The following is a 14320-nucleotide window of genomic DNA, read 5'->3' on the forward strand; positions in this document are numbered from 1 at the left end:
GGGGTGAGTGAGAGAACTGATCTTAAATAGGAGGGAAGTCAATCAGGCAACGAGCCGCAGCTGCGGGGCCAAGTGAGGGCAATGGGCAGCCTTGACAGTTATGGCCAAGCGCTCCAGTGACTCTCGCACATCATAAAGAGGTAGAGAGGAGAAATGACCAAGTTGTTGCTCTATTTCTGGAAAATCACAGCAGCCTGTAAACATCCTGAGCCATTGGATTGATAATGCAAAAGTTCTTCGGTGCCACGTGCACATTATGAAGAGGTAAAGAGGAGACACCACCAAGTTGTGCTACTACTTCTAGTGAAAAGAAAATCCCAACAGCCTGTACATATTGTTGTTCAGTATACTGAATATTTTCAGTGCATCGTACACGTTATGAAAAGATAGAGAGGAGACGGTTCTTCTATGGAAAATCCAAATAGATTATAATGAGGAATATAAATTCTTACTATCAGTTTGCTTTTATTGAATATTATAGCGTGGCGTTAAGTGATTCTTTATCAAGTCAATAACCGTGGGGCCATTTTTTCAGTTTTATCACTACCAGCCAATATCATTACGTGGATCCCTGGTTGCAACCCTATAAAGCGGAGGCAGTTTTCAACAGATAATCCGTCTAATCCCATAGTCCGGTGTCTTAAACGCGGCTAGCAGAATTCCAGGGTGCTGTTCCAATTAGCCTTCGTTTACTTCAACGGAGTGATTCTGGGCCAGGACCGGTCCCTCCGAGGGGCGGAAAAAGACACGTCGGTGTATTTTTAGCAAAACCGGGCCTCACAATCGCCTTTTCGGAGAGTGAATTATTAAGAATCTCCAAGCGTCCCAGATTTCTTGATTAACACTCTCAGCGTCCCGGGATGAGACAAGGAACCGGTTCTTACTCAGTTAGTCAGGAATCGGGCAAGGCGTGGTTGGGTGGTTTAGTCTCACTGGATCTACAAATAAGAGCTGAAAATGAAGAAGTTTTTGCAAAACAAGAAAGGAAGGCATTCGTTACGCCAGAGCAAACGGAGCTCCAAGTGTCAGACCAAAGATTTCTGTGAGTGTTTTTTTTTCTCTCGATTCTTTTCGTTCTCGTCTGGCAGGCTAATCGAGGTCTTCTACTCCGTGAAGACTCTGTTGAATTGGTTCGTGTGTAGTTCATGAACCAGGTCAGGAACCTCTGGCGCATGTCACGTTTTAGTCATCGAGTTTGGAGTATGCTCCGAGGTGGCAGAAGGAGCTAGGGCGGACCGCATTGGATTTCTGGGGATTTTTCGATGGAGGTTTTCTGTGCGGTGTCGCTCGATTTGAATGCATCGCTGTCTTTGGGTAGGATTTATTTTTGACGAGGGACGAGAGGCTGCCAAGGTCCTTTTCCTAAAATATCAATAAATAGGTGAACTGACTAATTAATTATGAATTGATCGATAATTGAAATAATATTTGGTGTAGCAATACTCGGCAAAATTGACTGAGAACTCATCTTTAATGTCTTTAACATTATGGACATAGGGATATTTTGTAGAAGTTCAAACACTAAGCTATTAATAAGTAATTAATTAGTTATAGAATTAGTCAGCGACTGTTTTTAATCGATTAATCATTCATCAAGATTTCAAAATTTTTCCAATTGCAGCTTCTCAGCAGTAAATGTCACGGTTGCCATGGCGCCCAATTGGCCTTGCCCATGTGGCACCAGCTGCGGTTCATTGACAGATTGGCTTTCCGTCTTTTTAAGCTCAGTGCTCTCATTTTTCCTTTGTCAGTCCGTCAACGAACCTCTGCCCCGCTAGACGTGGGTTCTGACTCGGTCCTGTTTTCCTTTTGGCATTTCCTGTACGGTATTGTTCCCGTTTATTCTGTCCTGTTAAATATCGGTTTCCAGTTTCCGTCTATCCAGTTTTTGTTCCCGTCTTGTTTGTCCTGTTCATTTCGATATCCTGGTTCATTATCAATCTTGTCTGTCCCGTCCAGTATCGACTCCATCTGTCTAGGCAATTGGAATCGATCTCGTCGGCCTCTGGCTTCCTGTCTTCCTGTCCACGCCAGACCACTGCCTAACGTGCATGACTCCCCATTTCCCGTAAAATAAAAGGATTGTGTGAGAACATCACGCGTTTGGGTCCAGATCCTCTTCTGGTTCCTGACAGTAAATGTTTATTGATGACGTATAGAGATTGATTAATATATTTACATGGAATTTTAAGTTCATAGATATAATCTAAAAATTTAATTGAATTAAAAGAAAAATACAAAATTAAACTGAAAACTTTTTTTAAATTTATTTCTAAATATTTTTTTTATTCATCTTAATAATCTAATTGAAAAAATAAAAACTAATAATAATAAAATATGAAAGAAAGAAAATAAAAATGACTATTTTCTTAAAGGGACATTGTGTAATAGTGTAATTAGTGCCTCCTAGTGGTACAAAATATTACAATCAGTTAAAAATTTGAATACTAAATTTAAGTACAATCATACCAATATCATTTTTTATAAAAAATCATAGGTAAAGAAATGCGTATTTCTTTTTAACCGTGGAATCCCCTCTTATATTGGCGCCATGTTCTTCCGGCATCCTGCTGCCACGCTATGCCGTGTATCACTGGCAATTGCTCGTACCAAACAACACAGTGCCATTTAGCGGTCAAATATTTCCCATTGGTGCATTAAGCTAAGCTTGAAAATATTTTTAATTTATCCATCAGTTAGTTAATCCCAAGAAAATCCTAAAAAATAAAATACAAATAATATTTAAACAAATACAAAATAAAACAACAATTTTATCAAGATAAAAACAATGTATAATATATCTTGAGTAATATAATTAATTTTTTAATTAAATAAAGACAAAATTAAACAGGGGAGAAAACTCAAAATGTTTATTTTTTTAGTTTACCCAATTGACGAAAAAAATATATACGTGAATATAAAATGAAATACATAAATATAATCATTAAAAAAAAAAAAAGACTATAATATGTTTATTGATTTTTTGTCTATTTAATTAAGAAATAAAATAGACTTCAAAACCTAACAAAAATAAAATATTCATTTTTACATTTAACAAGAGTCAGCAACCTGCAGCTTTAGAGCTGCATGTGGCTCTTTAGTGCTGCCCAGAGGTAAAACCTTAAAACTGAACCTGGCCCGAAACATGGGGCAAATCACGATCACAAACACCCCTCTTCCTCCTGAGTCCTCACAAAAATATATAGAAAAATTTGGGTTTGCTTCAGGCTCGGTCCCTCAAATCAAGGTAATTGGTCGGGCTCAGGCAGGGTCGGGCTTGAATACCTGCAGGTCGGGCAGGATTTAAAGCCTCCAGTGCCTGGTGACTCCCTATAGATTTTTCAAAAATGTCTGAAAATGTATGTATGAATCACCTTTTAGTTTAAATTAAAAATAATTTTTCATGAGTCTTTTAATTTTTTTGCGGATCCAGACATATGTTCAATGGTCCGTTATGGTGTTTTCAAAATTTGAGGTTGCTGACCCGTGGTATATTAACATAATAATTTGTGCCCCCCATGAAGTCCTCAGCATGCCGACATCCAACCAAGGCTGGCCTGAGGACTTTGGATTCCAGCTGGGCGGCGACGGGCCGAGTTACATCCTGTGGGTTGAGGAAGGAAGCAGCGCTCAATTGGCCGGCTTACAGGCCGGAGACCAAGTTCTGGAAATCGAAGGCCACAACGTGTCGACGCTCGGCCCGCAAGCCGTCGTCGCCATCGCCCAAACTCAGAAGAACATCCCACCCAGCATTGGTGTGGTGTCCCGAATACAGCAGGTTTGACACCAAGCAGATTTCCCCATCTTTTGACTTTTACAGTACTGTAGTCTCTCGTTCATGGCAGTTATTAGGGATCAGAACCTCTCACGATTTGCGAAAATCTTTGATATTGCTGTGTAATCTGGAAGAGCCACTAATGGCAAAACCCAGAACGGAAGAAGCTGGACACTTAGATCAACCTGAATTGATAATGAAAGTGTTTTGTTGGCCCCCGTTTGCAGCAAAAGGTGACCAGAGATAATGGATTGCGGCTGCACCTGTGCTGTTCATTTTAGGCGAAAGGAGTTGAAAAAAAAATACAACAAATTTGCTCACTTGGCCCCTGCTTACAGAAATAGTTGACTGGGGATAATGGATCACGGCCAGAAATGGGCAGTTCATTTTAGCCAGGCCATGATGGCATGCTTCAGCAACCTGAACTGGAAAAAAAGTGTTCTGCTGGCCCAAACAGTGACCAGGAATAACAGATTGGGGTTGTACGGGTGCAATTAATCGCAAGTGGAAAGAAGTCAAGTCAAGTCAAGTCAAATTTATTTATATAGCCCTTAATCACAAAAATGTCTCAAAAAAAACGCCACAAATTTGCTCTCTTGGCCCCCGCTTTGAGAAATAGACATTCAGGGATAATGGATTGCAGCCACAACTGTAAATTCCAATACATTTTAGCCAGGTCATGATGACATGCTTTAGCGACCTGAACTGGAAAAAAAAAGTGTTCTGCTGGCCCAATAAGTGACCAGGGATAATGGATGGAGGTTGCACGGGTGCTATTTATTGTAAGTGGAAAGAACAAAAAGAAATGCCACAAATTTGCTCTCTTGGCCCCCGCTCTCAGCAATAGTCATTCAGGGATAATGGTTTGCAGCCACAACTGTACATTCCAATTTGTTCTGGCCAGAATGGCAGCCCTCATGACGAAAGTGCCTTCTGCTGATTCTCACTTGGGGAATAATGCAATTGAGCATAATGGGTTGTGGCCACATGAGTGCAATTCGCATTTAAGTGGACAAAACAGCAAAAAAGAGACACCAGGCCCCCCCAAAATTATGCTCTGCTGGCCCCTGTTTACAGCAATATTCAATCGGGGATGATGGATTATGGCAGCACGAGTGCAGTTCACTTGTTGGTGGACAGAACAGCAAAAAGAGACACCAGGCCCCAAAAGTATTGTGCTCTGCCAGCCCTTTCACGCAGCAACATGCGATGTGGGATAATGGATCACGGCAGCACGACTTCAATTCATTTTTTGGTGGACAGAATGGTAAAAAAGAGATGCCGGGACCCAAAGAATAGCGTCCAGCCGGAACCTGCTCGCAGGAATATGCTTTTGTGGATAATGGATCGCATCAGCATGAGTGCAGTTCACTAATTAGTGGACAGAATGGCGCCAGACCCAAGAAAAATGTGATCTCCCGGCCGTATTGCTGCGACAAAGTATCGCTGAATATTTTTCAACCCACGATGGATTGAAGCCGTGAATTACGAGAGATTACAGTACTCCAATTTTTCCACTTTTCTTTTACAGTATCGCTTATTTCTATCCCCTAGATGGACATCATACCTGGTCCCGACGGTCGATTCGGGTTCACCATCGTGGGAGACTGCCCCCTACTGGTGGAGGACTGCTCGCCGCGCACCCCGGCCGGCCGTGCCGGGTTGAAGGCGGGAGACTGCGTCATGGAAGTCAACGGCATTCCGGTCAGGCGGCACGAGATGGCGGCCGCCCTCATCAAGTCCTCGCAGGGGAGGACATTGCGTTTGGGCGTTCTGGGCCTCGGCGCTCGAAGGAGACCTGCCGAAGGGAGTCAGGCCGAATGGGACGGCGCTAGGGGGGACCGCAAATACAAGGCCTTGGAGTTCAATAGGAAAGTAGGTGATTTGCTGGTTTGGGTTGGTCTTGGAAACCTATAATACACACATGTGAAACTCATGGCCCAGGGGCTAAATGCGGTCCTCAAGACCAATGCTGATAGAAGCACAAGGGAAACAAGGACTTTTTAAATAAAGTGGTAGCTTTACTTACCTTATGAATCTAATTGGTTACAGCAGTGACGTTGTATAATGAAACTGTTGTAAACCGAAACACATTTTCCCATTGAAATCAATTGAAACGGGAATAATCTGTTCCGAGGTCAACAAATGCAACCAAACCCCCGTTAAATCAACTGCAACTGCCCTGTAGGTACACTAATGTTCAGTCAATGCTTCAAAATATACCACAAAGTATAAATGACACAAGAAATAAGAACAGAGAAAAGCAAATGATGAAGTTACTGTACAGTACAAAGCTTTACTAGCCAAAAACAAAAAGAAAAGAATAAACAACAGAGTGAGACTCTTTGTGATTAAGGGCTATACAAATAAACAAATAAACATGACTTGACTTGACTTAACCACTAGAAATTTCGTAATGTATCTACAAGATTCTAAAAGTATGTTGATTTGTACTCACCAACTCAAAGTTTTCCCTATTTTATACAAAACTGTCAGACTAAACAATAAGGTATTTGTTAAAAACAACCTGATTCCTAAAATCATGATTTGTTCATAATTACCTTAAAAATTTGGTCCGAAAAGCAGGGCAGCTGAGTGGTTAGCGCATCCGGGGCACAGTTCTGAGGTCGTGGGTCGTAACCACAGACAAACGGGAGCCAAAACGGGACAGGCGGGAGTCAGGGTCAAAAAAGGCTTGCCTAGTCTACACGGAGATTCGCAGATGGACTGACAACAGGTGACTGACAGGACTGGGTTCAAATACTGACAGAGAGCCAATCAGAACCCGCGGCAGCTGGCGCCAAAAGAGCGGGCACAGCTGAGTCACATCAGTAATCATGACAGGAAGAGCTCCAACACCCCGCAACCCTGGTGAGGATAAGTGGTGCAGATAACGGATGGATGTACCCCAACTCAAAAACTAGGACATTTATTTAAATTACAAAAAATATTAAACCATTTAAGTGTGGTGAGCCATTTTTCAAAAAACCTATTGGCTGCTCATGTTGTCCTTTGAGCTAGCCGGTACTCGCTGGCAAATCCACCACCCCTTTCTTAGAGGGAATTAACATGAATGGCCAGATTTCTTCTGGGTAATACAAAAGAAGTACCCCTAAAAAAATGTAAAACGATTCTTAAATGAGCACTAGGTGGAGCAGATTTTGAGCGACGATCCCAACGTGAAGGAGAAACTCTTCAGCGTGTTGAAGCAATATGCAGCAGAGAAGGACGTGGACTGGTTGGCCTCCATCTTGCCGGAGATCCTTATCACTGATGACCAACGGGAGCTCATCTCTAGTCTCAGGTGAGGCTCCAAAACCCAGTTGCTATGACAACAGATCTTTCTTTTGAGGGGGGGCAAACTTCTTTGGTCTCCATCGAGAACAGGAGTGGGCAACTATTTGGAGTGGCGGGCCGCATGGGGTTAAAAAAATCTGGCCAAGGGGAGACCTAAGCGTTATTTTCATTTATGAATAAATACATGCAGACATCTACAAGATACATTTCTTTATACATGATTTTAAATAGGTAAATTTTATCCAATTGGTTTGGAAATATTCATATTTCAAAGCAAAACAATGTATCCCTGTTTTAAGCACTTAATTTGGTTGTGTAGTTGTGTAGTATTTCTGTAGTTTTTCATAGCATTTCTTCAGTATATTGGGAGTATTACTGTAGTAGTATTTTTGTTGTATTTCTGTAATAGTATTTCTGAAGTCACATTTTTGAAGAATTTGGGTAGTATTTCTTCAGTAGTATTTTTCTAGTATTTATGTAGTTTTTCTTTAGTAATTTTCTAGTATTTCTGTAGTCTTTCTATTATAGTATTTTTCTAGTATTGAAGTCGTTTTTCTGGAGTAGTTTTCTAGTATTTCCATAGTATTCTTGTAGTTAATCTGCATTTCTATTATTTTTTTCTATTGTTTTTTTAACAGTGTTTCTGTCGTGATATTTATGTAGTATTGATTTTATCATATTTTTGAACTAGTGTTTGTATTCTATAATATTACTGGAGTGGTATTTTTGTAATATTTCTGCAGTATTTCTGTAGTATTTCCATCGTAGTATTTTTGTAGTATCTCCTCCGTGTTTTTGTAATATTGCTGTCATTGTATTTTTGTCATAATATTTCCGGAGTAGTATTTTTGTTTTATGGGATTACTGTAGTAGTATTTTTGTAGCATTTATATAGTATATTTTTCTTTTCAGAATGAAAGCAAAATAATATATCAGGTTCGTGTTTTCAAGCACTAAATCTGATATTTGGTTTTATAGTATTTTTTGTAATATTTCTGTATTATTTATTTAGAAGTATTTTGTTGTAAACACAAAAAGGGACATTTGGGTCGAAATTGGCCCCCCAAAACTTTGTTATTCGTAATGTTATACTTACAATTATATACAGTATATCATCATATTTTGACCATTTGGGCCAGATAAAAAGCCTGAGGGGCTCATGTGGCCCATGGGCCGTGGATTTCCACCCCTGATCTAGAAGAAAAAGACAATCGTTATGTTGTCTGGAACAAAATCCGGGAAGCAAACAAATCACTAATCCACAGGGATTTATTTTAGGACCAGATTAGTCTTCAGTTCATTTTATGTTTAGGTGTGTTCCATCTGCCCTTTTCTTTGAGCCTCGTTCAATCCAGAAAAGCAAAGACACTCAAGCTTGATTTATACATACGGGAGGAGCAGCACTTACACTCTCTCTCCCCGATTTGCTGCACTCTCGACATTTTATTGACAGGTTTATTGACAGTTTGTCAGGTGACCAGAAGGGGGCAGAAAAGAATGAAGCCCATAATAATACTAGTAAATGAATAAATATATGTAATTTTTCTCACCCTGCATGTCTTGTGACACCACGAGGTGGCCAAGAAGAATGAAGCCGTCAGTACATATGTAGTGAGTACTAAATGAGTAATAAGTACTAAGTAAGTGAAAATAAGTTCACAATTATGACAACTATATAAAATCTTGGACGAATAATTTTGGTAAGTTATTTATCAGGTATGCCCGGTAAACTCGTGAACCGGATCCCAGTACCATGAGTTCATAAAATAACCTCCAACCCCCAAAAATCCATAAATCTGTCCGGACCAGAACGGAGACAGGACCCGCTTGCGTGCGTTTCTCTTAGTTTTATTGGGAAAAAGGGAAGGGATAGTACACACGATCCGTAGATCGCTGGTCGCGGGGAGCAGGTTGCTCAGACGCGGAAGTGGTATTTCCGTGGCGAGCGATGGCGGTGTCGAGAGCGGAAAAAACAGGTCAGTAACCGGGACGGGGGAGCAAAAATAGTGGTCGAGATCAGAAAAAGGGTCGGTAGAGACAGGAACCAGAACAGGAGAGAGTCAGGGTCGAAAGGCTTGCCTAGCGTAAGCTGATGTTTGCAGACGGACTGACAACCGGTGACAGAAAGACAGGGGTTTAAAAAGTGACAGGGAGCCAATCAGCGTCCCAGGCAGTTTGCGCCAAAGGAGCAGGCTCAAGTGCCACGCATCGGTAATCATGACAAAATCTTTAAATAAAAATAGCCTGAATTTATGACCATTTATTTTTCTTTAAAACATCCACTAATAGTTAGGATAAAACGATAAAATTAATAAATAGTAAACAAAAGAAAGTAAAATAAATAAAAAAAACTACATTTAAATAAATTAATAATAACACATAATAACCTGGGCGGCACAGCGGCTGGGTTTTTAGCACGTCTGCGGCACAGTTCTAAGGTCATGGGATCAAATCCAACTACCAGCCTTCCTGTGCGGGGTTTGCATGTTCTCCCCGTGCCTGCGTGGGTTTCCTCCGGGCTCTCCAATTTACTCCCACAATACCAAATAAAACATGCATGTCAGGTTAATCGGCCAGACCAAATTAATAATTAATAATAATAATAATAATAATAATAATAATAATAATTTCCTTTGTATTGTCATTCTTTGTAACAATGTACACAGAACGAAATGTCGATACATCTGACCCGTTGTAGCGAGTCGATGCAGCCGCAGCCAGAGGGCGCCGCCATTATACCAATTAGGTATGTCTCGGTCGAGGCGCGAACCAGCGACCTCCCAGTCTCAAAGCGGGCACACTACCATCTAGGCTACTGAGGTGTGAATAAGCAAGTGAGTTGTCCGTCTCTGTGTGCCCTGCGACTAGCTGGCAACCACTGAAGATAGCTGAAATGGGCTCCAGCTCCCCCGTGACCCTACTGAGGATAAGCGGTGGAAATAATGGATGGAAGGATTAATTTATAACCCTAAAATACAGATACATTAATTGATAAATTAATAAGTAGTGAGTGGAAATAGAAAATACACTGAATTTGTCACGACCAGAACGGAAGTAGGGCCCGTATGCGTAACGTTAATCACAAGTTTATTGAGTTATAGAGGAAAGGCAGTGCCCGCGATATGGTGCTCGCTGGACGCGGGAAGTAAGCCGCTCACAGAATCGGAACGAGTTTTGAATGCAGAAGTGGATCTTCCGGAGCCGGAGATCGTAGCGTAGTAGATGGAAAAACAGGTCGTTAGCCGGGACGGGAGATCAGAACGTGGTCGTGGTAAAAAAATGAGTCATTAGCCGGGACGGGAGATCAAAGCGCGGTCAGGGTCAAAAAACGTGTCGTAGTCCGAGACAAACGGGGAAATCAGGAACGGACGCGTGGAAAACGGATGAAAAACTGGACCGACGGGAATCAGTTAAAAATGCTTGCCTTGTCAAAACAGAGGTTCGCTGACGGACTGACAACAGGCGAGTGAAAGGACGGAGCTTAAGTAGGACGGGGAACCAATAAGGAAGCCAGCAGCGGCTGGCGCCAAACGAGCGGCCAAAGGTGAAATTAATCAGTCATCATGACACAATTATGTGAATACATTTAAAAAAAAAATATATAAACTACGATGTAAAACTGGTAGAAATTATCCGAAAATATACAAAATATACAAAAAAATAAATATGTACATACAGTAAATGCAAAAAAATATATATTTTAACAATTTCAATTAGATATTGCTCTATATATACATATAAAAAAAGAGGATTATTCAAAAAACAGGAAAAAAATCTCACCAAAACTACATAAAATTCAATTAATGAAAACAGGATTTACATCAACAATGAATATCGAATCAAAAATCCTGATAAGTAAAAATAAAATATTACGTGAAAAAATAGAAAAGTATAAGAATAAATATGTAAACTTATGTAAAGATTTTTTAATGCAAATATTAACTCACTTGACACAGATTTTTTAATTTTTTTGACTGCTTATTTTTGTGGAGCACTCTGTCTCAATAAGATGAATACAAATAAATAATAAAGTATTAAAATATAATGAATATTAAATATCTAAAACGGCTGTGAAACAACCCCGAAAAAGAGATACATATAAAATACTACCGGGTATATAAAAATGAATAAAATGTATATGAAATACAGAAAAAATATACATGAAAAAAATGTAAATAAACACAAAAATATCTTATTAAACAAATTAAATATAACTTTAGAAATAGAAACACACTACACAAACATGTATTTATTTATTTTCCTTTTTTTTGTAAAGCACTCCATCTGGTGTTTGGATTCTTTCCAAAATAACCTAATATGCCAGAAAAAAACACACACAAAAAAACCCTAGACAGGCAGACCTGTTTACTTACTAATGACTACCTTTTTGCGCAGCGTCCAAAAGAGACTGCTGTCTTTTTTTTGTATTCCTCTGACAATTTACCCACAAGTACAGCCAATGAAAGCAGCCAATTATTTTACTACTCTGGCGGCTTACCCACAATGACTATCTCCAGGGTTCCTACACCAAAGTCAATATTCCAATTTCCCCAGTACCTTTGAAATGAAAAAAAAAAAAAAATCACGTGTAAATTATGAATTCTGCACATTCACAAATATACTGTAACTATGATTTACATATACAGTTTTTAAGTTTGTGTGTTCATTTGATTTTTAGATGTTAAGTCAATTCCAAATCTTTCCCCATATCGGTGTCGGGTAAAAATTTTCAGTTGCAGGAAATCTATCTATTACCTTCATTTTTTGCATGGCCAATCATGAATGTCCATAATTGATACTGTCAAGACCAGAACGGAAACAGGACCCACTCGCGTAACGTTTACCACAAGTTTTATTGAAGGAACGAGGAAAGGGTGCGCCCACGATCTGGTGTACGCTCTCGTACTCGCCTTGTGATCCCAACATGGAAGTGGAGCTTCCGTAGCGAGCGATGGCGGTGTCAGGGGCGGAAAACTGGTCGGTATCCAGGACTGGGAGAGCAAGACGTGGTTGGAAACGAGTCGTAAGCCGGGACGGGAGAGCAGACGTGGTCGAGATCAAAAATAGATCGTAATTTGGGACGGGAATGCAGACGTGGTCGAGATCAAAACAGGTCATAGCGGGAGACAAACAGGAGCAAATAAACGGGACAGGCGTGAGTCAGGGTCAAAAAAGGCTTGCCTAGTGTACACGGAGATTCACAGACGGACTGACAAAAGGGGACAGATAGGAGTTGGTTTAAATAGGGACAGGGAGCCAATCAGAATCCAAGGCAGTTGGCGCCAAAGGAGCGGGCACAGGTGATTCACATCGTTAATCATGACGGATGCATAATGCTTCCACTAATACACATTTCATAGTGCCCTGTTCATACACAAGCATCCTACGGGATGACGACGCTTCATAAGATAATGCCATACAAACTAATGCCAGCTGCTGTTAATCACCAGGGAAGAAGAAATCCAATGGCAAAAAAAAGCGAAGCTGCCAAAAAGCAGTGTCGACGTCATTTTCAAGCTGACTTGTAGAGAAATATGGCACTTTTCAAGCACTTCACCCAAAATTCCAGCACTTTTCAATCCTTAAAAACACAACAATAAAATTCAAGCATTTTCAAGGATTACAAGCACCCGTACAAACCATTAAAGGGGCATGAAAACAACCTTTCTTTTTCAAAATCTGTAGCAACAGTGACGTTTTGGTTCTTTCATGAACAATTCAAGAGCCTTCCTAGAAAATTTATTTCTGCTGTATTTCTCTTTTTGCACCTCTCTCTTAAATTTCATCTCGCGCTATGCAGTATTCTCCTCTCTCGATCGGGCTCCGAGACCACCTAGCCCCCCCCCCTCTTTTCTGCGGTCCACCTGATATCTTTCATTGATTTAGTCAGGAGCTTCACTTTTGGTTTTAGCTTCTAACCATGAGCAAGCGCTGAAAGGATGAATTGCTTGGAGTGAGTACAGGTTATTTTTTTCATCCTAATATTTCTGCATTTATGAGTTTTGGTTCCTGGCAATTAGAGATAAAAAAAATGCTATTGTAGTTCTTTCCAGTGTTTTCTACCGTCTGTTTTCTGCTCGACGACATTTCCCTGAATAGTACCGGTAATGATAGTGTTTACGGAGGGACTGCAGATACTGAAATGCAGCACTGCAAATCTGTCTCCAGGCTTATTATTAATGTCTTAATATTGCTGAGATCATCAATTTATAATATATATATATTGTATCAGACATGGGACCAAGTCACACATGTGCAAGTCTCAAGTAAGTCTCAAGTCTTCACCTTCAAGTCCCAAGTAAGTCCCAAGTATTTTTTTCTTGGGCAAGTCAAGTCACAAGTCAAGTCCCGAGTCTTAGATTGCCAAGTCCAAGTCAAGTCACAAGTCATAAAAACAGCGACTCGAGTCGACTCGAGTCCAAGTCACTAAGTCTCAAGTCCCCATGTCTGTATTGTATGTGCTATATGTATGAATGTTTGTATTTGTTTAGTGATACAGAATATTTATCGGGCCAATTGAAAAAAAAGACCTGAAAATTAGTCAATGATGCCATACTATAATTATTAATAAGCCAACAATACTTGTTGAAAATATCTGAGTGTCATGATTAGTGATGTGATGCACCTGTGCCCGCTACTTTGGTGCCAACTGCCTTGGACTCTGATTGGCTCCCTGTCACTATTTAAACCCACGTCTTTCTGTCACCTGTTGTCAGTCCGTCTGCGAACCTCAGTTTACTCCAGGCAAGCTTTTTTCGACCCTTACTCACTCCTGTCTTTGCTCCCGTCTGTTCCCCGGCTTCGACCCGTTTTTTGATCCTGACCACGTCTACTCTCCTCTCCTGGCTTTCGACTCGTTGCTGAGAGAAACATAATGCAAGTGGGTCAGGTCTCCGTTCTGGTCCTGACACTGAAATATTTAGATTCCTCATTAAAAAATATTTTGATTTTCTGTAGTTGTAGTCAAACAAAATGGTCCTGTCGCCTCTCTACCACTTAATGACTATGAGGCAGGGGAGAGCTTCGCCATAATCAGTTACATGGCTCAGGATGTGTACAGGCTGTTGTATTTTTTTTTACTATATAAGTCGTAGCACAACTTGGTTGTGTCTCCTCTCAACCTCTTTGTAACATGCGTGATGCACCATAGAGCTTGGCCATAATTAGTTGCATGGCTTAGGTTGTGTAAAGGGTGTTGTAATTTTATATACGAAAGAAGTCGTAGCACAACTCAGTTGTGTCTCCTCT

The 14320-nt window shown here is 40.5% G+C and overlaps 1 protein-coding gene across 2 annotated transcripts in view; it reads left to right on the forward strand.

Annotated features, from left to right (window-relative positions):
- Nucleotides 1-677: 677 nt before the first annotated feature.
- grid2ipb (glutamate receptor, ionotropic, delta 2 (Grid2) interacting protein, b) overlaps nt 678-14320 on the forward strand; it is a 41425-nt gene continuing 27782 nt past the window's right edge. For both annotated transcript variants that reach the window (XM_088323849.1, XM_088323850.1), the window contains exons 1-4: nt 678-1042; nt 3525-3778; nt 5330-5650; nt 6925-7079. In XM_088323849.1, coding sequence (XP_088179975.1) covers nt 958-1042; nt 3525-3778; nt 5330-5650; nt 6925-7079 — 815 coding nt within the window. In that variant the 5' untranslated portion in view covers nt 678-957. The remainder of the gene's footprint in view (nt 1043-3524; nt 3779-5329; nt 5651-6924; nt 7080-14320) is intronic.

The sequence above is a fragment of the Urocampus carinirostris genome, chromosome 19, assembly GCF_059441175.1.
Source record: "Urocampus carinirostris isolate Australia breed hairy pipefish chromosome 19, RoL_Ucar_1.0, whole genome shotgun sequence".
In the NCBI taxonomy this organism is placed as follows: domain Eukaryota; kingdom Metazoa; phylum Chordata; class Actinopteri; order Syngnathiformes; family Syngnathidae; genus Urocampus; species Urocampus carinirostris.